Source organism: Tiliqua scincoides, chromosome 4, assembly GCF_035046505.1.
Source record: "Tiliqua scincoides isolate rTilSci1 chromosome 4, rTilSci1.hap2, whole genome shotgun sequence".
In the NCBI taxonomy this organism is placed as follows: domain Eukaryota; kingdom Metazoa; phylum Chordata; class Lepidosauria; order Squamata; family Scincidae; genus Tiliqua; species Tiliqua scincoides.
Window position 1 is genome coordinate 110348665 of NC_089824.1, and position 25673 is coordinate 110374337.

At 44.8% G+C, this 25673-nt stretch overlaps 1 protein-coding gene and 1 non-coding gene across 5 annotated transcripts in view; both read left to right on the forward strand.

Moving 5' to 3' along the window:
- Positions 1–7781: 7781 nt before the first annotated feature.
- On the forward strand, positions 7782–7939 carry LOC136650616 (U1 spliceosomal RNA). Its single transcript, XR_010794446.1, has one exon. It is a non-coding gene; the product is annotated as a U1 spliceosomal RNA (small nuclear RNA).
- Positions 7940–8863: 924 nt separating this feature from the next.
- The window catches only part of HSD17B7 (hydroxysteroid 17-beta dehydrogenase 7), a 41396-nt gene continuing 24586 nt past the window's right edge, over positions 8864–25673 (forward strand). For 3 of the 4 annotated variants that reach the window (XM_066625971.1, XM_066625969.1, XM_066625968.1), the window contains exons 1-6: positions 8864–8944; positions 10970–11173; positions 12980–13072; positions 17915–18046; positions 19566–19680; positions 24467–24661. In XM_066625971.1, the coding sequence (XP_066482068.1) occupies positions 8910–8944; positions 10970–11173; positions 12980–13072; positions 17915–18046; positions 19566–19680; positions 24467–24661 (774 nt within the window). In that variant the 5' untranslated portion in view covers positions 8864–8909. The remainder of the gene's footprint in view (positions 8945–10969; positions 11174–12979; positions 13073–17914; positions 18047–19565; positions 19681–24466; positions 24662–25673) is intronic. The other variant, XM_066625972.1, reaches the window with a different exon arrangement.

Here is a 25673-nt window from a genome sequence, read left to right on the forward strand (position 1 = left end):
AAACAGACACAACCTGCTCATATTTCATATAGTACTATACACATGAACAACAAATATGGCTTGTACTATCCTCTCTAGTCTGACTCTAAAAGGGGCTACCATGGTGATAAGTCACTGGTGAAAACAAGTCACTATGTTTAATAGTTTTCCAACTCAATGTTTCAGCAACGTTAACTAGGAGGTATCCATGACTGTATCATGTTTGCAATAGGTACCTTAGGGCGCAATCCTAACCCCTTATGTCAGTGCTTTCCAGCACTGGCATAGCAGTGTGGTGGGACATGTGCTGCATCCTGCAGTTGGGTGTCACTCACGGAGTCCTCCTCAAAGTAAGGGAATGTTTGTTCCCTGACCTCAGAGCTGCATTGCCCTTATGTCAGTGCTGGAAATGCCCTTATGTCAGTGCTGGAAAGCGCTGACATAAGGGTTAGGATTGCGCTCTTAATGTCCTGCTCATTTCAAACAACTGATGCAGTGATGGGCTGTACTGGCCATAATTTGTCATTTGAAGATGGCAGTCTCAACTGCCTCTCTCTCAGTATGCAGTTAGGAGGGGGTGACTATGCCATGCCTAAAGATGGCTCTCAGTTTCCTTCCTCTTCCTATGTTTTCCTTACCTTTTAAGTATCTGGGAGTCATTGCTAAACTTCATATTTGTGAGAAGCTATTGCACATGTTTATTTCATATATACACATGCCTCACAAAGTCTTGGCACTAAATTTATGGTATATAAAGTTGCAAACTGTAGGACAAAAAAAAAAAAAGAATGAACACACTCTGTAAACCTCATGTCATAACAAGGGCAGCATCCACTCACATTTTAATAAAGACAGATGCTGAGAGATAGGATAAGCACATATAAAATCAAACAAGAGTTTGCCAGTGGCCACACAATCCTCTCCAGCCTTCTCTGCTATTTTCAGCATGTGTCTATGTGTGTATGTGTTAAGCATTCCCAAAAGTCAGAACCTGTTTGTAACAACAGCAAGCAAAGATATCCTTGGGAAGCTCATAGGTAGGGCGTGAAGGTAATGGTCCATCTCTTGTCATTTATACCCAGTAGGGCCAGCCCATCCATGAAACCAACTGAAGCAGTTGCCTCAGACAGCAGATGTTATGGGGGTACCCATCACCTCTACTGCACCAATTCTTCTTCCCTGGATTAGAAAAGAGGAAGTTGGAACAGAAGAGATTGTGGAAGCAGAGGCATAGCTAGGTTATTTGACACCTGGGGCCCATAAATTTTTGTCACTCCATATGACTTAATAATTATTAATTATTAATTATATTGTTTAATTAATTCACTTTTTATACCACCCTTCCTCTAAGCAGCTCAGGGTGGTGTATATGGTTCCTTCCCTTATTTTGTCCTCATGACAACCCTGTGAGGTAGGTGAGACAGAGATAGTAATAGTCATGCCATGGAATGAATAATAATAATGACCAGAAAAATAAATGCAGTGAATATTTCCCCACAAGCAATGGATGAAATTCTGCATCAAATGGTATATAACATGATGGTATTATTCCTAAAAGCCACAATTTCCAGAATTTTGGTCACTAGGGTGTCACCCCCCCCCCCCGATGTCTCATTGACCTGTTTTGAGTTAAGGCAGTGGTTCTCAAACTTTTAATACTGGGACCCACTTTTTAGAATGACAGTCTGTCCAGGACCCACCAGAAGTGATGTCATGGCTAGAAGTGACACCATCAAGCAAAATAAAATAATTATAAATAATTAAATTCAAGAAAAACATATAAATAAGGGGAAGCCAGCCGTTTCACCAAGTGAATTTTCTCTGTAGCCTGCCTGCAATAACACCCCCCCCCCCGATAAATCAGTGAGATTTTCAACCCTCCTCAGTGCCCACCTTACCAGCTCAAGCCTCTGTTTTATTCTTGGGGGGAAGGCTGCCTTCTGGAGCGTTTGTTGAGCTCCACTTTGATCGGATTAGGACCATGCAGCTAGCCTTGCATTCCCCTTTGCCTGACTTGACCAGGAGCCAAGACACATTTGCTTACTTGCGAGTAAATGTGACCTTGTGCCTTACTTTTGCTTACCATAGGGCTCAATACATTCATCTGCTTGGAGGGAGGGACTTCCTTCTTGGGTGTTTTTGGGGGGCTGCTTTCATTGGATAGGAACCATTGTGGTATCATTGGATTCCTCTCATCCTGCCCTTTCCAACGAACTATGGCAAGTTCGCCTATTCACGAGTAAACGTGCAATATGGCTCAGTTCCATTTTCCATAGGGTTCAATGCATTTTTTGGTTTCCGGTTTTTTAGCCATAACTTTTGATGGAAAGGAGATATTTCAATCCAGTTTTTTGCATTGCATTCCACTGGAAATTCCACATCCAACGGTATATAGCATGATGGGGTTACCCCTAACCTTCATGATGTTAGCGATGTTGGGCCATTTGTGGTATTACATGCCCCCCAAGGGTGGTACCCGGGGTGGACCCCCCACCCCTCGCTAGCTACGCCACTGTGTGGAAGAGATTGGTGGACTGAAACATTATCCCCTCTTCCTTTTCTAGTCGGCTGTCAGACAGGGTAGGACAATGGATCTCCATTTATAGTAGCATTAAACTACTGAAAACTTATGAAAATCATGCTGGCAATGAACGAACAGGAGGCAGTGTCCCATTACCTTCAGGCTCTCCTTGTGAACTTTGCCAAGTAACTTGGCTTGCTGCTGTTAGAATGAATGCTGGACTAGATGGCCTGATCTGAGTTTTTACAGTTTTTCCTATATTGAGTTCTTACATTCTTACCTGTTTTTATTCATCCAAACATTACCCATGGAAACATTTTTATGTACATATAATAGTAACACCAACCATCCCATCCCCACTCAAGTTGGAATCTCTCACTCACAATGCAGTCCTATGCATGTTTACTCAGAAGTAAGTCCAACTGAGTTCAGTAAATAGAATTTTATTTAAGCCATTAAAAAAAAATTGGATCTCAGTTGACATAATGTGCTAGGACAGTGGTTCTTAAATTGGTGTGTTGTGACCCACCAGCTTGAGAATGAGTGCCTCTGGCACTTTAAGAAGGGGGGAAGGTAGCAACGCCACCTGCAGGATTGTGCTGCTGCTGGACTCTCAGGGGCTTTTTAAAAACTTAACCCTGCACACAGCAGCCTCCTTGGGGTGCAGGGAGCCCTACAGAGCCTTCTGCAAGACTCCCCACACCTCCAAATAATTAAAAAAAGTGATCACAAACCACTTCCAGTTCATGATTGTAAAACCAGAAGTCAGTTGCAATCACTTTTTTTAATTATTTTGAGTGTGGGGGGCCTTGTAGAAGGCTCCGCAGGGCTCCCTGCTGCAGGCAGGGGTAAGTTTTTCAAAAGCCCCTGTGAGTCTGGCAGCCACAGAATCCTGTGGATCACATCACTGCCTTCCCCCTACCCCCCCCCCCCCCGTCAAGACTTACCTGTGGTCTTGAACTCACTGTGAGTTTGAGAACTGCTGTGTTAGGACCACTCATGCATGAGGCCCACTGAAATAAATGGGAAAGATGCAACTTCTGCTCACCTGGCCTGTGCATGTAAAAGTTCTGATGGACATATTACATAACAGCAGGACTAACCACATTAAAATCAATGCATCTCCTGGTGGAAGAGGAGGAAAATTGCTGTGTGCCTGAAGACTATGCAATGCACAACCCATCTTCCTGTATTATGTTTCCATATCCAGTTGAATGTCACCCAGTCTGTTGCATAGTTTCAGGCTGGACCGGTTTTTCAGAATATTAAAGGTAGCATCATAGAGTGGCATTTGCGGGTGATGTGCACACCTATTTCTTTCATCTGATTGCACTTTTTGTATAATTACTTATGTTAATTTATTTTGCCTGGTGAACAGATTTTTGAAGCCATATAAATTACTACAACTCCTTCAAAATCGGTTTTTGCAGAGACAAGGTAGGAATGTGCATGCAGCAGACATCAATGATTTGGATAAGCTACCTTCAATACTCTGGAAAAGCAAACCATCATCGTCTTCAGCTGTAGGTCAAAATCTGTTCTTTTCCATACCAAAGCTCTCTGTAATCCAAAGATGTACAGGTGGAGCCTATTTATCCACGTTAGTTCCGTTCCGTGACTCAGCGCGATTAACCAAAAACATGTTGTGCTAAATTCCATAGAGTTATGCAAATATACTGCAGCCTGACACTTCTGGATGGAAGGAAACTAAGGTAGCTGTTATCAATCCCCTCCCCTCCACTCTGTACTCAGCCCTCCCAGCTGCCAGCTGCCCAGCTTCTTTCACATGGGATGCTGATCTTTTAAGAGTCCAGCCCTATGCGTTTCTACTCAGAAGTAAGCCCCATTGTAGTCAGTGGGGCTTCCTCCCAGGAAAGTGTGGAGAGGATTGTAGGCTAAATCTCATGCTTTGCTTGTTGCGAAGGCTTGCTTATGCCTGTGATTGCCTGCACCATGGGGGGGGGGGGGTGGTGGTGCTTGTGTCTGTGATTGCCTGCACCATCTCAATGGGGGAAGGGAATTTGGCAAACACTCCCTGGGTTTTTTTAAGCAATTCCCTCTGTTGCTACCACATCTGCCACTATGTGTCAGTGAGTGCTCCACCTTGCTGCATTGTTCTGGCTACAGAGATTTTTGCCCCCCCCCTTCCCCTCTTCAGCTCTTTGCTGACTCAGGGGCTCCAGGAGTGTTACTGTTCCTTTGCAAGGGGAACCTCTTCCAGGGCTATTTCCCTGCCTGTGCGAGGCAGAGCCTTTTTGCAGTATTTTGGGCTCCCTGGAAATGGATCGAGATGCCAGTGCAGGGCAAAGGAGGCAAAGGTGTGTGTGACTTTGGGTTTCCCCCCATCCCATTCTCATTGAGACAAATCTGCAGATAAAAATCTGTGGATAAATAGGCTGCACCTGTACATAGAATTTTTTTAAATAAAGATAAAAAAATAGACCTATATACATATCATACAGAAAGTGGAACTGTTAACATTACTCATACATAGATGCATACTATCTTCTTGCATAAAATGTATACTGTATTTTTACCAGCCATAATTTGACTTTGCATCACTGTACAACTGGCATTATATAACTGCCTGTGAATATTTATCTTAGGAGGGACTGAAAGAGAAGGGAAAAGTTGAGTGTATTCCCTGCATGAGTTGTTACTTGTGTCTACATTTTAATCAGAACTGAACCAACACTAATTTGGGGGCAAAAGAAAGTTTGTTCAGACTTTTGTAGAGATAATTCGCATATCAAAATTTATATTTTGAATATTCAATCAGTCAGAGTACAACACGATGCTGTATTCATTGTTCCTTCTCACTGTCCCCTCTGTGAGCTTACTAAACATCCTTCCTGTTCCACCAAAACAGCATTGAGGTGGACATAGTAACATATTTTATTATTCTAAAGCAGCTGGTAAACTAGGTGGGGACTGGTTTTCGTAAATGTACATAACTACACCATACAGCTGAGGTATTCAGTCTGTGCGTCCCGCCTCCAGGGGTGTCACCAGGCATCTCGGAGAGAGAGTCTGCTCTGTGTGCTGCCTGCTGACTTGTTGCTTTTCTGCAGCTGTGAACCTGGTGGGTGGGGCTGGGAGGGCATGTGAAACATGGTGGGGGGAGGCAGGAGAGAAGGCTGGCTGGGCAGGCGGGCAGGCAGAGGTGCCACATCTCATTATGGAGCTCTCTCCATGTGCAACCTCGCCCCAAGGACTACATTTCCCAGTGTGCCCCTTGCCCTGGGCATCCTGGGATTGGTCAAAGCTGGAGGAGAGAAGAGTGCAGAGGTGCTGCATCTCGTCAGCACAGTGGTGCTCCTGGCAGGCTATAAAGTAGGTACAGGCAGTGCAGCGCTTTCCTCTGCTTGGGAAGAAAGGAGCCAGGCTGCTCTTAGTGGAGGAGTGTCCAAATGCCCCAGCCTGCATCCCTCTGTCTTGCCTGGGGAGAACAGGGGTGGCATCTGCATATAGGGTGTATGTGTGTGAGCAGCCCCCATCTACTTTGGGGTGAGTTGTAATCTTGCTGGGTGTGGCTGCAATCCTTTCCACACTTTCCTGGGAGTAAGCCCCATTGACTCAAATGGGGCTTACTTCTGAGTAGACCTTCATAGGCTTGGGGTCTGTGTCAGCTTAACCCAGGATCTTCACCTTTCTCTTCCCCCCCTTCAAAAAAGAAAAAAAGCCACTCTTGATGGCTTTGTCTCCAAAAATTGATTAAATTTTTTTTAATCATTCCTTTTTAGCCATTCCCCCTTTTCCTCCTGCCTCCTTTTGGGGGGGGGGGGTTTCTGCTGGTTTTCGTAAATGTACATAACTATACCATACAGCTGAGGTATTCAGTCTGTGCGTCCCGCCTCCAGGGGTGTCACCAGGCATCTCGGAGAGAGAGTCTGCTCTGTGTGCTGCCTGCTGACTTGTTGCTTTTCTGCAGCTGTGAACCTGGTGGGTGGGGCTGGGAGGGCATGTGAAACATGGTGGGGGGAGGCAGGAGAGAAGGCTGGCTGGGCAGGCAGGCAGGCAGGCAGAGGTGCCACATCTCATTATGGAGCTTACAGCCAAAAACCAAACGGAGGCAGGGCACTGATACATCACATGCTGACCTCCCTAATCGGGTGATGCAAATCTGTGATGCCACAGATAGTTGGTATGTTCCCCAGGGAGCCCTGCATTTGTGAGACAGGCTTGGAATCTCTAATACAGAAACATTGCCACTTTTACAAAACTAAGATTCCCAGAATCTTTGGGGGGAAGCTATATGTTTGCAGTTTAGATATTCCCTCAGAAAAAAAGTCCACAATGCATTTTTTTTCATAACTATTTGCTATAAGACATGCATGTTTTTCCTTAAATCTCCAGCATAAACTTCTGGGAGCCTGTTCTGCAGAAAGCTAAAATGCAGTGCAAATTTCAAGCTCTCTAAAAGTTTAACATTGGAGCTGCCAATCTTGATGGCAAAACTTGGGAATGCAGAAATAATGCCCTGCACAAAACTAAGTTTCTTCCCCCCCCCCATTTTCTGCCTATATTGTAAATAACTAGGCTAGGACCCAAACAGTTAGCTTAAGTGTAATGCAAAGATTTTGACTTGTAAGTGGGTTATATTTAAAAAAAATTTTAATTGCAGATCCCCCCCTTTCCCTGATGCCATGTCACAAAACCCTTTTTGAAAATAACTTCGGGTTCAAAAGTGGTTTATCATGTTGGGGATGGGGCTGTGGCTATTCAAGAAACACAAGGTTGAAAGTTCTCAAGGGAACTAGTTGTTCAGTTTTTAGATCTTGCCCTAAGTTTGGAATATGCTGTATGTTGGTCTTGCTTCTTGTAATGATAGTATTTGTCTTCTGGTTGTACTCTGTTCCCCTGAATGCAAAGTGCATTTCTCTGAGATGTTCTGAGTTACTGTAGCAGCTAATTGGTCACTTTGCTACAGCAGAACCCTGGGAGTCATGTACTTTCCATCCTTAGTAAATATACATTACAGGCTGCTTGACCTTATTGTATAGCTGTAGTACTTCTTCAAAAACAGCTCTGTATGTTGAGATGGGGGGTTACATACCAATGTATAGTTTATTTATTCTCTGTATGGCCACAAAGAACTGTATTCTTGTAAAATGATCACTTTGTAAATAAGGATCTTTTAAAATAAAAACCCAAAATCCACCCTTGCTGCCTGTGCGCTGAGAGTGTTGGTGCTTCAGTTCTGTCGCTGGACAATCTATCTTGGGAAAGTGACCTGTCAGGCACCGGTTTGGTTTCTTCCACCATACAGGTATAAGAAGAGATGCTGCAGGGGAGACACCATGATCATGAAGTTGATTTTCCCAGGGTGAGGCTCATCCGTTGCACTTCGGGTGTGCTGACCCCTGTGATTTCCCCAAATGCGGGAAACTCGACTGCATAATTTGTGGTAGTGGGGGACTGCGTTCGCGCTTAATATTTTATTAATAAAAAAAAAAAAAAGGAAGAGATGCTGCTTACGTGGAGACAAGCAGGATCAGGGTGCATAGCCTGGGCAACCATGATAGGGGTTGGAATGAAGAACTCCTCCTGCCTCACCATATCAATCTTATTCAAGGAACATGGAAGCAGACCCTCCCTAATATTTGCCAAACATACTGAAGGGCCAGCAACATCTGAGTAATGGATAAACAGAGTAAACGGCTGCCGCTTCAGCGCTCTGAGAGGGGTGTTTTCTTACTCCTGCGCATCTGCGTGGCTCAGGTGGGTGGGAAGGTAGGTGAGGCAGGGGAGGGCAGAGCCTCCCCGCCGGAGTCCTTCCAGAAGCAGCGCCGCCCCCGGAGGCAGCCAGGCACCCACCACCACGCGCAGAGGAGCAGCCAGGCAGAGCGCGTGGCTGGTGGGTGCCTGGCTGCCTCCCGGGGCGGCGCTGCTTCTCGAAGGACTCCGGCGGGGAGGCTCTGCCTCACCTGCCTCGCCCCCCCCGCTCCGCTCCGCTAGGGCTGGCCTTTCAGCACTAGATCCGCATTCGGCACAGGGAACTCCCCACAGCCGCTCCCTCGAGCTCGCTGCAGCAGCTGTTACGCTGCCACTGCCGGCTCGTGCGACGAGGAACTCCCCCCCCCCGCCCGCTCCCGAACGGATGCTGCAATCTGATTGGCTGCGCGTCCCCGCCGGAGCCAGCCATCATCGGACTACTATCACGCCACATTCCCCGCTTCCGAGCCGACCTCTCCGATTGGAGGAGGTCCCGTCGATCAAAAGGGGCGTGGCTTGCGTTCTGTTGAGGGTTCTGTGAATGGGGCCGACCCTCTGCCGCCATCTGGTGAGGGAGCTGCGCCCTCGCGGACGGGGTTCCCGCCTCAGGGGCGGGGCCTCGCCGGGCTCTTATACTCCAGGCGGCGCGTGGCGTCGCTTTCAGTCACTCTTGTCACTCGCTCGGGGATGCGCCATGCGAAGGGTGGCTGTGATCACGGGCGCTAGCAGGTGAGGGTGGAGGGAGCCGTCCTCGGCTGCGGGCGATGCCTCGTGCTGCGGCGTGTGCCTGGCTGACAGGGGGCCGTCCAGCCAGGTCTGGGCGGGAGCGTGGAGTCGGTGCCCCCCTTTCAAGTCAGCGGGGCTCGGAGAAGTCCAGCGTGCAGGCGAGCTCCTGTCTGAGGCAGCTGCTGAGCAGGTCTCAGCCTCTATGGGCGTCTTCCAGGCACATGAGGTGGTAGGTGAGGCAGAGCCTCCCCACTGCCCTTCTAAAAGCACTGCAGCCGTGTGAGGCGCCCACACGCCCTGCACTCCCTCCCTCCTTGCTCTGCGCGTGGGCTGTGGGTGCCCCACACGGTGAGCACGGCGTGCTTTTCAAAGGACTCCAGCGGGGAAGCTCTGCCTCACCACCTGTCGCGCATCCCTAGAGATGCGCCAGAGAGAGCCTGGGGCTGTGATGGTGAACACCCTGAAATGGCGCTATTAAAGGGTCCTGCAGTGTGTTAGTTGTGGGGGTGGGGATGGAAGCGGAAGCAGAGCCAGTACTTGTGTTTAGGGGGGGGGAGGTGCCATGAGTGTTGTACTGCAGAGCCCAGGTCAACCAGGTGGTTAGATCTGGGCTCCAGGTTGAACTTAAATGGCCTCCTGTGGCTGAGGTTCACTGGGCAGGTAGACCTGGGCTCCCGTCTGGACTTGGAGCCCCAGGTAGACCTTAGCTCCCAGTTGAACTTCTGGCCGCTGTGACCACGGTTTGCTGGGTGGGTAGACCTGGGCTCCTGCCTGGACTAGGAGCCCAGATCTATCTGCCAGGTAGACCTGGGTTCCTGGTTGAATTTGCTTCTGTGTCCAGTTTGCTGGGTAGGTAGATCTGGGCTCCCACCCTGACTTGGAGCCCAAATCTACCTGCGTGGTAGACCTGGGCTCCCATTCTGTCTCTTCTAGGCAGGCTCTGTGCTTGAGCTGTTTCCCGTCCCAGTAGGTGCCCTTCTCCTCTGGCATCAGTTTGGGATCAGATCCCCCTTGGATCTGCCCTGGGTGGAAATAAGGACTCAGTGCAGAACAGGCAGAACCCCCCAAAAGTAGTACATGTACCATAGTTAAAGTGACTTAGCAATCCTGTGCATATTGACGCAGAAGTTGACCCTATTGAGTTCAATGGGACTTGCTCCCAGCTCAGTGTGTGTATCTTAGTTTTATTTTACACAACTTGAAATGACAAATGCTCTACTGTTGTCTTGGTGCTTTTGCAACCAAAGCACAGGATCAAGAGCAACTTTGCTTCTTGTTGAGCAACTTGAGTGTCAAACTACCTGAAGGCTTTTTCCTTGTACTTTCACAAGTATTATATACACAAGTACATAGTACAAGAAAAACCACTTCTCAGATTTTGTACTGACAAGCTTATGCTGGGCATTGATAGGGATCCTTGTAGTTGGGTGCTGGCTCAAGCTGTTTTACTGGCTTAGATACAATTTATTTTTGCTGCCTCCCAGATGTTGTTTTATGTTGGTGAGTTGGGGGGGGGGGGCAGATTGCATTTACCTTCCCTGTTTCATACAAGTAAATGGTGAGAAGGGAAGAAACTTTGACTCCATTCTCTTATATCAAGAGCAGGAAAAGCGGCTGTAATTGGGTCTCATTTCCATGACTGTTGCTTTTGTTTTAGCTACTATTTTATAAAATGTTACATGAAACCTCAACTACCATGCTAATCCTTATCTCAGAATGAGATCAGGTTACTGATTGTGTGTGGGTGTATCGCAGTTGACTTTTTTTTTTGAGGGCGAAGACCTTTGGTCTGATTAAAAGACAAAACAGTGAATGTTTTTATTTGTGTTTTTTTGATATGAGTATTCTTCTCAGGCTATATGGGTCAACTGTAGGTTAGAAATATAAATGTAAGTAGTCTGGAAGCTGTTGCTCTGTGGATTGCCAGAGTGCCTTTTTTAATGGCTTAATTGCTTAATGGCTCATCTGGTGAGCTGTGGTAATTTCATGGTGTGCCTTGATGGTGGGTCTCATCCCTTGCTGTTGCAGTGGAATTGGTGCGGCGCTGTGTGAACGTCTCCTCCACGAAGATGTTGGCCTCCACGTGTGTTTAGCCTGCAGGAATACAGAGAAAGCCAACGCCACACGAAACAGACTGTTATCCATCTTCCCTAATGCAGACATCAGTATCGTTCAGGTAGATGTTGGCAACCTGAAATCTGTCCTACATGCAGCTACAGAAATCAAGAAGAGGTATGTGGGCGGGGGGGGGGGGGAGAAATGCCTGTGGCTTTCTATGAGGTGTTGTCCACCCCATGCACACAGTTCTACGGAGTATTTTTCCAAGCCATGACTGTTTCATGGGGTTTGCTTTAGATTATAAACTTAGATAAATTACTAAAGAATAGTCATGTTGAGTATGTTTATTATGCAAACGTACCCAAAAGACCTCTAGAGGCAGTCAGTCATTGTCCAGTATTTCCTAGATTGTACTTCTTCAGAATACACACTGAATATTTGAATGTCCTACTATGAGTAGATAGATACTTTATTTACAGTCATCTGACAGCTAGTCACAAACAACAAAACAAAATACACAGGATTAAAACCAACACCCCGTTACACATATGTAAAACCATAAAATCAGAGATTTACACTCTCAATTTTCTTCCTTACCAACTTCCTTACCAACCGCATAACAGAAGCGGGCAACCCTGAGTGATATATCCGAGTATACATCAGAAAGCAGAAAAGCAAGCTGCTCCTCCACCTGCATCCCTGTTTCAATACCGAAGATCGGGGAGATAAATTTAGATCTCAAATCGTCATAGTATGGACATTGCAAAACAATGTGGGCAGTTGTCTCCACCACATTTTGAGGGCAGGGGCACAGTCTCTCTGAATAGGGACGCCTCGCATAACGTCCCAAAAGAACTGCTGATATACTATGAGTAGAAACTAGCTTACTATTGTTATTAGTAGTAGCAGTACATAAGAACAGCCCCACTGGATCAGGCCATAGGCCCATCTAGTCCAGCTTCCTGTGTCTCACAGTGGCCCACCAAATGCCCCAGGGAGCACACCAGATAACAAGAGACCTCATCCAGGTGCCCTTCCTTGCATCTGGCATTCTGACATAGCCCATTTCTAAAATCAGGAGGTTGCACATACACATCATGGCTTGTAACCCGTAATGCATTTTTCCTCCAGAAACTTGTCCAATCCCCTTTTAAAGGCATCCAGGCCAGACGCCATCACCACATCCTGTGGCAAGGAGTTCCACAGACCAACCACACGCTGAGTAAAGAAATATTTTCTTTTGTCTGTTCTAACTCTCCCAACACTCAATTTTAGTGGATGTTCTTGGTTCTGGTGTTATGTGAGAGTGTAAAGAGCATCTCTCTATCCACTCTGTCCATCCCCTGCATAACTGTTTTTGAACAAAATGTTCACAAAGTGGTTTACAGACAAAGTCAAATAACATATCTGGGACAATATCTTGGGCTAACTGCCTCCTAACGTGCCAGACTTTTATATGTGGGAGGACTTTTTTTCCTTTCTCATGGCAGCACATTCAGATCTGTAGCCTTCTGCCTGCAATCTGAAGCAGTTCAGGATGCAGTAGTGTTCCCAGAGGGTGGGGCACAGTTCTAAGTTTTGCAGGCACCTCAACATGCCATGTAAGCTGCCCCTCCCTCTCATCTTCAGAACCATTCTGGGCAGTGAGAACAACATGGAGGTATCTCCTCCACATTGCGTTCAACGCCCAGAATGGCTTCGAAAACAATGGGAAGGGCTGCTTAAGTGGCACGGTTGAGGCACCTGCCAAACTTAATGCTGTGCCCTGCCTCCAGAATGCTACTGCCTGTACAGGTAGAGTGACATAACTGCTTGATTCTGATGATAGTGGAAATCGGCTCTGAACTTGTTGCCACTGCAAAGTGTAATGGCACTAATAAAGTGTTGGACTTGAACAGATTGTATTCCCAATTCTGCTTAATAAATGATTTGAGATGGTTTTTCTCCTTACAATAACCAACTGTTACTTTGGTTGTGTAGGTTTAACCATTTGGATTATCTCTTCTTAAATGCTGGGATCATGGTAAATCCACGTGTCAGCTTGGGAGCATTTGTACGTGGCCTCTTCTCCAGGTACAGTTTATCTGAGTGGACAGTTGGTCTTGAGTCTTTGCCTGGCTTTCTGACCAATAGGGAAGGTTCATTGGATGTTCCAGTGTGTAGAAGAGTACATGGGTAGGGTCACCAAGTTAGCATTGAAGTCTTACTGTTTGTGGCCACTATTTCCTATGCTACAAACATTACCCCATGGAATTCTCATGAACCTCCCTCCTCTGAGAAAGAATACTGTTATTTGATACCTTTTCTGTTGCACTGAGAGCAAAATGTGACTAGGGGCTGCCATTCAGTTTCTCTGCTGCCTTTTCTGCATGTAGCCCAACTAGAACATACAACCAGTAGGCTCATGTGAGAATGTAAGGGTTTTCCTATGTGGGGAAGTTTATATTTGAGTTACTTTCTAGGCTTCACTGTTGCAGAGCTACACAATGGTATGTTGGTGATCAGAAACAAGCTGTTAAAATCCTGTTTCACTGTTGGTTTATCTCTTCTTTCTCCCTCTATATCTGCTCTTTTCCTTCTAATTTAGTCTATCAGGATGGCTCTTTGCCCCATTCCCTAGACTGGCTCAGATATTTCATGTTAGAGCAGAGGTCTCTAAACTTTTCGGCAAGAGGGCCGCTTCAAATATCTGGCACAGTGTTGAGGGCTGGAAAAAAAATTAAATATAAAATTTAAATAAATACACTAGAGATGTAACTTAGATGAATGAATGGGCTCAAATGTCCAGGATTTCTCCAAACACAACACAGCCCAAGAAATAAAGCACACACTTAAATGAACCCCCATTCCCTCACCCCACAAGCATAACTCCAGTTGTGTTTGGTCAACTGGGCCAGAGGCTCTCAGGGGATTAGAGGCTGGTCATGGGCCAGATAGAAGCTCTCCACGTGCCACATCTGGCCCCCGGGCCGGGGTTTGGAGACCCCTGTGTTAGAGCAAAACCAGTTTCAGCAAGAATACTGTAACATGACTTCATCTCCACCAGCTGTATCTTGGTATCTGCATTCATTTAAAAACAATGTGTTCCATGCATATGCAATTTAATTCTACAGGGCAGCTGACTTGTAAATATGGTTTGAAGAAAAAGTAAACCCTGCTAGCTACAGTGATAAAAAAAAATACAGGGACTGTATTGTGGATTGAGCAAGGAATTGAGAGCCAATTACACTGGCTCATTCCAGATAGGATGTTAGATGCAGAATAAGATGCACCCCACTTCTCGCCCCCATTCAGTGTGAACACCAAGCTTTGTAGCTTTCACTTCACCATATGCAGCTATTTATACCCATATCCTTGAATGTTGGGTGACACATAGACTTCTAAAGGTGAGAACTCTTTAGCACTGGAAGCTTCCTGTGACTTCTCCTGCGTGGGCAGGGGGCACAGCCCTTTATCAGTTTCTCAAATTCACCAAGGTGGTTGTGAAACATAATAAAGAGGTGGATATCCTTGAGAACAGAGGTCCTGCTCAATTGAACTTGTGAATGCTGGCTGCCAATTGCTTAACCTTAGAGTATGAGTTGAGTAGTATCCTACTTCTCTGTTTCCCTGGCATGGTTTCCATTATACCTCTTGGGAAACCTATTCAGAGCTGCCAGTGAATTCATCATTTCAACACTGGATCTTACCTGTATCTCTAATCAAATAAGCAGGGCTTTTTTTTCTAATGGAACGTGGGGGGACGGAGTTCCGGCACCTTTTTGCAGGGGCCCCTCCCCTTTGGAGGCATTCCAGGAGGTGGGGAGCAAAATAGAGGCATTCACTGAGTGGGTGCTGGGGGGTGCAGGGTGGGAGGGCGCCTGGCCTCTGCCTGACCACACAATGACCCCCTCCTGCCCCCATCTCCAAGCTCTCGCCTGAGCCCAACCTGCCTCCCCTCCCCCTGCGCTCTGCTTCCCAGCGCAGCTTCCAAGCCATTGGAGGATGCGGGGGACATGCACCGACGCCGAGGAGGACGAACAGACAGCCAGCCAGCCAGGGAGACGGGCTGCAGCACCCACGGAATGCCCAGGTACTGGCTTGGCAGAGGAAGAGGGGAAGGAAGCTGGCTGGTGCAGCCCCGTGCCAATCTGCAGCACGAGCCTAGGCATATCTACTCAGAAGTATGTCTCATTGTGTTCAATGGGGCTTACTCCCGGGAAAGTGTCATAGCCTTGCAGCCTGAGTAGACAGGCAGAGGAAGGGCTCTGTGGCTGCAGTCCTCTCCACACTTTCCTGGGAGGAAGCCCCCCTGCCTCTAGTGGGACTGACTTCTCAGTAGATAGGCAGAGGAGGGGCTCTGAGGCTGCAGTCCTCTCCACACTTTCCTGGGATGAAGCCCCACTGCCTCTAGTGGGACTGACTTCTGAGTAGACAGGCACAGGAGGGGCTCTGTGGCTGCAGTCCTGTCCACACTTTCCTGGGAGGAAGCCCCACTGCCTCTAATGGGACTGACTTCTGAGGAGACAGGCACAGGATTGGGCCCTGAGGCTGCCATCCTATCCATAGTAAGCCCCATTCACTAAAGTGGATTTCTGAGTAGACATGCATAGGATTGGGCTCTTAGGCTACAATCCTAGGCACTTTCCTGGGAGTAAGCTCCATTGACTAGAACGAGACTTACTTCAGAGTAGACATACCTAGGATTGGACTCTTAATCCTGGCAGAGATATATCTACACCTGTTTTCACATGCTAAGGGCAGGTGAAAAGGGATTCTACGTGTGTACAACATGCTGTCCAGCCTTGCCAGAGATCCTCCTCATCCTTCCCCCACAAGCATGCCCTCTGTCAGCCAGCATTTGCAGCTCCTCTCCAGCAATGCACAGCAGCTGTTCAGGGCAGCAGAGAACATACAATTGCATGCCAAGCACCTTCCCAAAGTCACAGAGTATTCTGATACCTGAATTAAACCATATTTAATAGCTTGTTTGCAAACGTAGCTGTTTCTTTGTGCACCTAAGGACCCCTCTCGTGTAAGAATTCCTTTTTTGTTCTTACTCCCACAGTTGCTTAGAGTAATTTTACTACATGGAACTCATGTAAGCCATTTTTCAGAATCCATTCACTGCTTCCTCTCCTCGAAGTAGTGCCACACTACATACTACATGCTACAAGTGCACCTGTACAGTATTTTTCCCCATGTGTAGAAAAAATAGCTAGGTGGAAGGGGATGTGGAGATTGACAGCCCAATCCTATGCATGTCTACTCAGAAGTAAGTTCTTCTTTAGGGGGGAAGCACATAAAAAATATTTTATTTCTCCAATAAAAAATGGCTTATAAATAAATAAAAGATTAACAAGTGAGTTCCTGCACCTTTTTATTTACAAAAAAGCACTGCAAATAAGTATACCCACCCTTCAGCAGTTTGCATGGTTCCCTGCCCTTCAACCAAGGGTCACAGCCCAAGCAGCTTAAATGAAAAGGTTCACATAGTATATTTTTAGTTCTAATCTCCTGAGTGTGCTGGAAAAGGAACATTTTGATGCTTGCCATACTTCTAGACATTTAGCTGGTCAAAGATGTAACCATTTGCCTGTTTTAGAAGCTGGGTTAGTTTTGCAATGTACCAGTTCCTGTCACTGCAGTTGGAAACAAGGGATGATCTGGAAATGCACAACTTCATTTGCTGGACAGGTGACACTCCTGTTGCAATATCTATATTAACTGAAGATAAGATTTCCTCTCTCCTTTCTCCTCTTTGCTAACTCCTGTTTCCATATCATGTTCGTTGTAAACTCTTGCTCCCTGCTTTGCAAAGACCTTCTCTCACCCCTCATTAATCTTGGTTCCCTCCTCTCAGGAAACTTTGTGTTCTTTCATGTTTGTGCCATTCTGTGGGATTTCCCCTGCTTGCCAGTCTAAGATGTCTTCTTCTGTGCTCCATCCCTTTGTTGTACATTGTTCTTTGTAATGCTGTACCGCCCAAGAAACAGATAGCTCCTGCTTTAACATAAGTTTTGTTTAGAACCTTTTCCCTTCAGATTCTTTTTTCCCCTTTGTTCTTCAATCATTTTATGCTGCATTCTTTGGTTCTTTAAATTTAATCTTTGTAGATTGCGAACCTACAAGGAGGGCCAGTCATTCCATCTTACTTAAGGTGTTTTGTGTTATTTTTCTGAAGCATTGCTTAAACTTTAATCAATGTTAATATCAAAAATCTTGAACTAGACCTTGACATATTGATATATGTAAAAATGGATGACCTTTCAATGACAGCTCAAAATGTTTTCATTTGGGTACCAATCATTACTTGTCTCCTTGTTTATGATCCCCTCCTTCTCATGTGGTCCTCTCTAATTCTGTAAACTAGAACCTTTGTTTCAGTCTTGGGATTCTAGTGTGTTCCTATGGACTATAGCAGAGAGTACCTTGGTAGGTTTCATGTGAGATGATGGAATGCAAAAGATGAAAGCAGGGATTCTGTCTCTTTTAATAGTTGTGTAGAGAGGGAATTTTGACAGGTGCAGGTTTTTTCACCCTGTAACACAGCAAGCTGCCCTTGCTAAAACACCCTCTTATGCCCAGCTGTTTGAAGTACAGGAACCCTAAGAGTTTGAATCATTCTAGTTGCATATTATGTTGTGTGTCTTCTCAGTTGTTTGAGATGAAAACTCTTAATACTTTCTTTTATGAAATCCATTCATTCATACCTGCACTGTTTTCTTTTTGTTTTCCAAGTTATTCTTTTCTTAAAATTGGGAAGACACACAAATTCTAAATTTGGGAACACTGTGATGTTATTGTTTTCTAATTTATCTTGTTCTTGTAGACCAATGCAGTGCATTGAGCTGGTGTTCCCAGGGAAGCATCTTAAAATCTGTAATTTAACAACTGGTTATTTTATTTACACTTGTATCCTGCTCTTCCTCAAAGGGGTTCAAAGAAACATACATGGGGTTCCCAGGTGGTCTCCCATCCAAATACTGACCAGGCTCAAACCTGTCTAGCTTCAGTGATGGAACATCATCAAGTGGAACAAAATGAAGCAAAGTCCTCCTTTGCCCAGTATGTGCTACTTCATGTATGACATGGGAACTACATGTTGTCTTGATTTTATAAAGCAACCTGTATATGCATAAAGTGGTTTGCAATCTTCATCTTGTATGTCCAGATGATGAGCCTGCAAGGTAGGTTCCCCGATCCCTGACCCATTTTATCCCTGAAGAACCAATGACAAGATATTGTTACTTTGCAAGATAGCTTGTAGCCACTGCATTGCTCTGACAACAATTTGGATACCTGCTCCCACACCCAACCATGCATTCTGTCTACCCAACTTAATATCAAATCAACCTTCCATTTTAGGATTTCTGGTTATTAATTGCTGCTTAATTTGTGTCTAAGAGAAGCTGGTAACTCCACTCTCCTCTGGTATCTTTTTGCCTCCTTATATGCACAGTCTAAGTTATACACCATAATATTCCTATAGTACTGGGCAGCTCACTATTTTGGTAATTCTTGGTCAAGAACAGTGGCTCAAATTTGTTTGAAACAATTCAGGTTTGTTGAATTGAATTAGCTGCAGTATAGATCAGGAGTGCTCACACTTTTTTGGCTCGAGAGCTACTTTGAAACCCAGCAAGGCCCGGAGATCTACCAGAGTTTTTTTACAATGTTCGCGCCATCATAACATATAACATTTATGTGTACAATGTATGTTGGTGTACCTTGAGCCCCACTGAGTATAACAGGACTTACTCCTGAGTAGACATGCCTAGGATTAGGCTATGAGGCTGCAATCCTAGCCACACTTACCTGGGAGTAAGCCCCATTGAGTACAATGGGCCTTACTCCCGGGGTTTCCTCGCAGAGGCACCTGAAGGGGGGGGTTGGCACTCCGCGATCTACTCATTTTGCCTCGCGATCTACCGGTAGATCGCAATCCACCTATTGAGCACCCCTGGTATAGATGATCACTTGAAAGTCTTCCAAATGTAAATACAACTGTTTAAGATTTATTGGCTGCTTTTTGTCAGCATGGTGGCTTAAAGCCTTCAATGGCTATGGTCCAGAAGAGAAGCCTGCGCGTGGTCAAGAGGTCCATAGAAGTTTTCTCTGCAGGTGCTTGTATTGCTGAAAAGAACATTAGAAAAACTCTACTGGATCAGGCTAGCCCATCTGCAGTGTCTGGCAAGAAACCTTTGGGAAGCTCTCAAGGAGAGCATGAAACCAGTTAAATCTGTAGAAAGCAGATTGCCTCTTCAGCCTGTAATGGAAATGCTGGAAGACCTTCTGTCTCTGTTATATTTTCCTTGGGGACCATTAGAAAGGCCACCAGGCCACAAATGGTGGTCCTTGGATCATAGATTAAGAACCACTGCTTTGGACTTTTCAAAATAAAAACCAGTTAAAAGCCCTGGCACATCCCACAGCCCAAAAAATCCTTTTCCATCAAATCATTCTCACCACCCACACAAATATTCAAGAGCAAGGAACAGAGCAATAATTTTTGTTGATGGTTTCTCTGAAGGGGAATAGCCCTCCCTTCTGCAGAATGAACTGCAACTTCTTGTTCTGATTTCAGGAGAGCAATCCAGATGCTGACCACAGCAGATGGACTGATGACCCAGGGGGACAGGGTCACTCCAGATGGACTGCAGGAGGTCTTTGAAACCAATCTTTTTGGACATTTTATACTGGTAGGCTGTTTTGACCTTGTATTGCCTCATTCATCTGGGTATTGATCAGGCACCAGGGTCTGCATATTCAAAGCAGCCAGACATGTCTTTTCGTACTAGTGGAACACAATATCCTAGGGGCTTGCTTTGTGCATGATTAACAGTGCATATTTTTTCTTAGAACTAAACCCCAGTCTTTTCAATGGGGCTTACTCTCAGGGTATATATCCTGTATCTAAAGGGGGGGGTGCACATCTGTCTGAGCAGCAGCATGGCAGCAACACTGAAAAACCACAAAGATGTTTTTAGACTGCAGTTCTATATACTGGGACATGTGTCCACATGCATGCGTATAAGAGTATCTTGTAGTTTCTCAGTGTTGTCACCCTGCTGCTGCTCAGAGAGATGTGCACCTCCTGTTTAGATACAGGATATATATTTAGATTTAGGATATATAAGAATATCTTGTGGTTTCTCAATGTTGTCACTATGCTGCTGTCTCCTGTCAATTATTGCAATTAAATCTTAGTTGTGGGTCAGATACCATGTTAAAAAGTAGGGCAAGGGACATGTTGAAAAGCTTGGAGCCAAAGAAGACTAGAGTGACGTGTAGCACTATGTTTACCTTTCACTCGGTTGGTGAAATTTCAGTTAAACAGTATAATGAGTCTATATTTTGGTGGCTATTGTTGGCCTCAGAGTACTGAGTGCAATGTTTTACACAAGGGTTTCAGTCAATGGGTCATTCCTCTTTTTTACTTGTTGCATTGGGCCACCACAGTATTTTTGTCTTTAATGTGTACGTTGGTGTAATACCAGTGCGAACAAGATACCTGAATTCTGTACTTGTGATCATTTGATAACATTATCCTGTTGTATAACAGCAGCGTCAGTAACAGGCTTCTGACCCCAGTTCGCTGCTTTCAGGTTTGCTGGAGCCAGCCATTTGAAATATTGTACGCTTGCAAGAATCGGTTTCATCCCTTCCATCTTCATTGTTCTGGGCCCGTGTCACTGATTTTGGTCTCTGCCATCTTCTATTTATTTCTGACATCAAAGAAGGAACAATATAACACAACTTATGGTTATGAAATTACATTCCTCATTTTGCAATGAATATGCAATATGTTTTGTACAGGCCAAAGGCTTTCATTTGTCACTAAAACATTCACCTATATCAAAATGTGAAAATACTGGAACTTGGGTATTGAAGCAGAAGTATATACTTTGTGAGTGATGTAGTTATTGGCTACATGTTCAAGAAGCCCCCCAAATGTGCAACCTTTGCCCTGGAGGCCATCTAGAACTTTTCTTGGAATGCATACAGGACAGCCCCATGCTTACTATGAAAGGCAAACCATTATAATCAAAAAAACATTCTTCTTTTGGACTGAAAGACCTGTCATGATCCCCCTTTGCCTTAGAATTTTGGCTGTTTTCTTGGAATGACATGGGAAGGCAGCACCTCATCCTTGCAGTGGGAAAACACTACAGCAATACTGCTTACTATAAATTAGACTGGATAATTTGAAGAGCTACTTGCTGTAGCTTCGTCCTTTGAGAATGCCTATAACAGCAGTAGGCAAAATGTTAGGTGAGAACAACTTTATTCAACCTTGGCCTGTCAACCCAAACACTGCTAATTTCAGTGTCAATTCTACTTGCTGTCCTTGGACAAGAAACGTTAGCCACTGTTTTGGCTTTTTCTGACAGCAGAGGTTCTTTCTGTTATGCTGGTCCAATCGATTGCTGTTCCTGTTTCTCAGAAAAACAAAAGCAAAAAAAAGATTCTATGGAATTCTGCAGTTTGACTCTGAGAAGTTGATTGAATGGAAAAGAACTGATAAATCAAGCAGATTTAAGTTGGACCAATTCTTATAGTAGCCTGGGAGCAAAGAAAGCATTTTCCATATTTTAGTTAGTATGCTATCTCCATTAAAAAAAAAATACACCTATATAAATACAGTAGAACCTCCAGAGTTGACCACCTCTCTATAATGACCACCCCCTTAAGTTGATCTAATTTTCTAGAGCCTTGGGTTTTTCTATACCTAAATTTCTAGAGCCTTTTTTCCCCGTATGTTGAACACCTCCCTATGTTGACCAATTCCTCCACTCCATTGGGTGGTCAACTTTAAGAGGTTCTACTGTATTTGAAAGTATGGGTGCTTTATTTATTTGAGTTCTGCTCTTCCTCCAAGATCACCCCCCAGGATCACCCCAGCCTCTTTATCATCACAATTCTGTGAGATAGGTTAGGCTGAGAGCATATGACTGGCCCAAAGTCACCCAATGATCTTCATGGCTAAGCATTTGCGCCAGGGTTAGTTCATTATCTTCTCATTGTGCAGGTTTCCAGTTATCTACCCAAGTCTTTTTTTTTTTTTTTACCCCCCCAAACCCTTCCTCTTAAAGAGTCAACAGACATAAAAGTTTCTGGACATAAAATTGCACACAGGAGAGTGACCAGTACTATGGATGAAAACATGGAACAAACATTTTGCAAATAGAATTTACAAGCAAAAGAGATTAGATTTAATTTGGCTTGTTCTGACCTTGGAGCAGGGATCTTCTTGCCATAAACACTGGGCACTAGATCAAGGCTCTCCAGACTCCTGCCCACAGGCCGGATCTAGTACTCTTGCTAATCCCATGTGAACAGAGCTTACCATTCCATGTGGGATGCTTCTGTTGTTGCCACCGATCACTCCCCATGTTCTCTCCATCCTGCTGTTATGCTGCCCCAGCAGGCTGTGCTCCAGGATTTCCTGGCAGATGTGGGGTAGAGTGAAGATGGGGGGGGTGATCTGCGGCAACAGTGGAAGCCTCCCCAGCAGAATGGTAAGCTCCGGTCATGCTGGGAGGCAGTTTGCAGCGCAAAGTAGTCTCCAGTTTGGAGACTGCTGTATTAGATGAATAATGTTTCTCTCATTCAGGATCTTTTCCTGTAAAATCTACCTTATTTCTTTTATGATAAATCATGTTCTTCAGGTTTAGTCCTCTGGATTTAGAAAATTTACATTGGAATTATCCTACAAAGAGAAATATTTGTCAGGGCCATAGTCAATGAGAACATTGCTATGGAACCTTGATTACATGTTTTAGATGTTATCTTGGTCAGTCTATCAGAGGAGTGCACCACCTATGACCCATCATGCTAAATGTAGGCTACTATATGGGAGCAATAGGCCAGTATTTAATAAATGTCCTGGATATTTTGACGCTTGTCTGGGACTGTTAAGAGTTACCAGGGATAGTGTCAATGCAGTTGTATGGACTGGAACAAAGTTCATACTTGAAGCATCACTGTCTGTCGTATGTATCTGCCTGTATATGTTGTTCTACATCTGAAGCCATGTGTCAGGTCCTACCTTTCAGTGAAGTTTAAGTGGTGGGAATCGGGATCAGGGCTTTTTTGGTAGGACCACCTAATTGTAATTTCCAGGGGATGAAGTTGCATAAATTGCCCTTTTTCTGGTAGCTTTTAAACAGAGGATGAAGTCCTTTTGACTTGCCTTCTGCTTTTGAGGTTTTTCAGTTGTATTTTATGTCATTTATCATAAATAAAATACCCTACCTCCACAGTATTGGGGGGGATCAAAATATTGTTGTACCTTGCAAAGGTCATGTAAGAATGTTTGAGATGATGGACACAAACTTCTCTTGCTAAGTGCATGAGCTGCCATAGAAGAGGCTGTGTTATGTAAAGAGGGACAATGGATGGTTCTAACACCATGTCAGTTTGAAATCTGGCAAGTAATGATTCTATTTTTCACATTTCTATAAGGAAAACATTAGAAATATGGCCCTCACAAGCCTTTAGCTTCATCCAAAGTATCCTTATATGTAACTTCACAAAGCAGAAAAAAATGTATTTCTAATTGCCATACAGTACAAGTGATTATTTTTTGAAAAATTTATATCCCACCTTTCTCATGAATAAGCAAATGCCCAAATTCCTCCTTATCCCCCTCCCTATATTCATGAATCCTGTCATAAACTAGAAAAGAAGGAACAGTATTTTTTTAAAGAAAAACGCCCCTCCTTTGCAGAATCAGTGACAGCATCCCCCCCATTTCTTCCATTGTAGCCCTTAGAGTTCATTCAAATTGCATTTCTTAGGGAACATGACAAGAAAATGTCCTTCAAGTGCCACCTCCATCCCAAATTAGAGGGATGGTGACTCGGAGGAGCAAGTATTCTCAGTAGTGGTACCATAACTATGGATTTTCCTTCTAGGGGAATTAAGAACTACTCCCTCCCAGCTTTTCTGTGAGGTCTCAGAACATACCTGTTTTGTCTGGCATTTGGCTGATGGGCCTCTATGCCTCGAAATAGTGCTGTGGCTTGACTGCTTCCCTAGACTAATTTGTCCGTTCTCTCTCCCCCCCCCCCCATGGCTCAACAATGTGTGTTGGATTTTGCTTTGTTCTCCTTTGTTTTAATGTTTTTGTTTTAGTGTTTAGTGTTAAAATTAATGTTTTAATTCTGTAATTTTTTTTACTAATTGTTGTGATACATTGTTCTTTAATTATGGAGCTTTGTAAGCTGCCTTGGGCATTTACTTCAGCATGGGAAAGGCAGGAGGATATAGATTTTTTCAAATAAAATAAAATAAATATGATGTATTTTGTAAGTCCTGTCTAAATATTATTTTAGACTTTAGTTGTATTGTCTGATTTGTTGTTAGCCACCTTGATGGTCTCTGTGAGGATGGAAGAATGGGATAGACATTTTTTAAAAAATACCAAGTAAGAGCCCAAGTTGTACAGGCATTTTATGATAGCTTGTCTTTTGGTCTTTGCAGATCCGGCAGCTGGAGCCTCTGCTTTGCTCTCTTGAAAAACCTTCTCAGCTCATCTGGACCTCCTCAGTCAATGCCTGCAAGTCTAATTTCAGTTTAGATGATTATCAGCACAGCCAAGGCCAGGAGGCGTACAGCTCTTCTAAGTATGCCACTGACCTTGCCAGTGTGGCTTTGAACAACCACTTCAATAAGCAGGTGAGGGCGTGAGTGGGCTGCTCAGTCTACCTCTGCATGAACGTCTTTCTATAGAAATGGGAGGCAGCTGGAGCTACTGCAGAAGAAATTGGTGAGGCATGGTGAGATGCAGGATGCACCTTTGGGGGACTTCTTGGACTCTGGCTTGATGTGGCTGCACACAAGGCTGTATGTGTCTTGCAGTTCCACCCAAGCTCAGTCTTGGATCTTGACTGTAGAATTCAGCATCCTGAGAATGTCTTGCCTATTTTTTTTGTTGTTTTAACATGAACTTTTCTTTAATGAGCTTTTTTTCTGAAAGCAAGTCAGAATACCTGGAATGTAACAACTTTTTCTACTGCATTATAATAGGAGAGGTAGCCATAACTTCTCCCATCTGTTCTTCCACCCCCTACTTGGGCCCTTTTCCCTAGCATGAATCATACTGTCAATTCACCCTGTTGATTGAGGGAGTGAAAAGCAAGTGGCAGGACCAAGGCAGGAGTTAAAGGAACAGCAACCAGGAGAAGCCTCAACTGTCTTGTCTGTTGCACCTCTGAAGAGCTGAAAGCTACAGAGATTCTCTCCATAATGACCTTGAAGCCAAAGGATAGGATGACTTCTTTTGTAGGTCAAAGACGCTGATTATTTGTAGAAGCCAAGGTATTGGGGATGACGTTTGTTTGAAAGGTTCTTATTTGATGAGCACTCTTCTCTGCCACTGCTGTTGGGGTCCAGATTGCAACTTCTAGTTGCTCATAGTAATTCATTTGAAAATGCTTGATCAAAAGATCTGCTAGTGTGGAGAGTGGCTTCAGCCCTTTTTTTCAAATACCTCTGTTTTGCAAGCCTGCTCTCTGCCTCCCTCATCCCACCCTCCTCTCTTGCCAGCAGATGCACTCTCCGAAAAGCACTGCAGTCCTTCTCTCACAAGTGGCCTTCCCCCTTGGAGCACTTCTTCAGAAGTAATGCCCATGCTGGTTTGTGTAGCTCTTGCCCTCTCTTCCAGGGTGAACTTGATTAGTTGGCACAA